We start from the raw sequence: 1,117 nt of genomic DNA, 5'->3' as shown, positions 1-1,117 counted from the left end.
CTTCCTTCCTTCCTTCCTTCCTTCCTTCCTTCCTTCTTTTTCTTTAGTTTGATGAAAGTGTTTGTTTTTGGTTTGGTCTATTATTTATTGTTTTAATTTTTGCCTTATTGTATTACCATTTTAATCATTGCAAGCCGTCCTGAGACATTCTCTCAGGAGGGGAGGGATAAAAATGTTTCCAATAAATAAATAAATAAATAAATAAAGGGGCATTTCCTTTTGTCTGTCCTGGATCACCCACCATTCAGTTTCAGAAGCTGTATGATCATATTGATGTTTTGATTTTGTTCAGCTATTTCTCTAATAGATGGACATGACTGCAAACCATTTTATAAATAGGCCAATTCACTTTAAGGAGCCCTTTATCTGGACTTTTCCACTGCCAAATCTATCTTGTTTTGTATATCATGGTTGGTTATAGTTTGCAGTTGAATAGGAAGGATTCAGTCAATTTCCCTTTGTGGGCATGAGCATTAGGATCATTAAACCATTTTAATAATGCCTGCAGAAAGTGGACAGGCTTCTGGACTGTTTGGAATTTCCCGGAAAATGTGTGTTCATGCTTAGCAGCCTGAAGTGTACTCCACTGGAAAATTAGGTACATCAAAGCTTTCACGAGTATAAGTGGAAAATTCCGCATTTAGGTGTTGGTTGATGATGCTTGGTTCTTCCGAGTTTCCTCTGGATTTTCATCTGCCTCTAGTCTTGTCCTCATCTAGAAAAATGGATAAAATGAATGCCTCAGCATTTCTGTTTTCTTTCTCTTTCCTCTGCAGGCTTAGGTGACATTGATTCATCAGTTTGCTAGACACAGAAATGAATAACTCAACAAACCTAAGCAATTTGGGGAATGTGATGGCCTTGGTGAGTCCTTACACAGCAGCTGAGGTTGTCTGCATTGTCCTGGTGGCTGGGTCCCTCAGCTTAGCGACCATCATTGGGAACATTCTTGTCATGGTGTCCATCAAAGTCAACAGGCACCTTCAGACAGTTAACAATTACTTCCTGTTCAGCTTGGCATGTGCTGACTTGATCATTGGTGTCCTTCCCATGAACTTGTACACATTTTACATTGTGATTGGCTACTGGCCATTTGGACCTGTGCTTTGTGACTTGT

At 39.6% G+C, this 1,117-nt stretch overlaps 1 protein-coding gene across 1 annotated transcript in view; it reads left to right on the top strand.

The window, feature by feature from the left end:
* Window positions 1–816: 816 nt before the first annotated feature.
* The window catches only part of LOC123032042 (muscarinic acetylcholine receptor M2-like), a 1,402-nt gene continuing 1,101 nt past the window's right edge, over window positions 817–1,117 (top strand). Inside the window, 2 exon segments of the mRNA XM_044447663.1 lie at window positions 817–1,115; window position 1,117. The exon segment at window position 1,117 is cut by the window's right edge and continues 1,101 nt beyond it. Coding sequence (XP_044303598.1) covers window positions 817–1,115; window position 1,117 — 300 coding nt within the window.

Source organism: Varanus komodoensis, unplaced genomic scaffold (genome assembly GCF_004798865.1).
Source record: "Varanus komodoensis strain SLA01 unplaced genomic scaffold, ASM479886v1 scaffold523, whole genome shotgun sequence".
Taxonomy (NCBI): Eukaryota; Metazoa; Chordata; class Lepidosauria; order Squamata; family Varanidae; genus Varanus; species Varanus komodoensis.
This window is presented reverse-complemented; position numbering and strand designations above follow the sequence as displayed.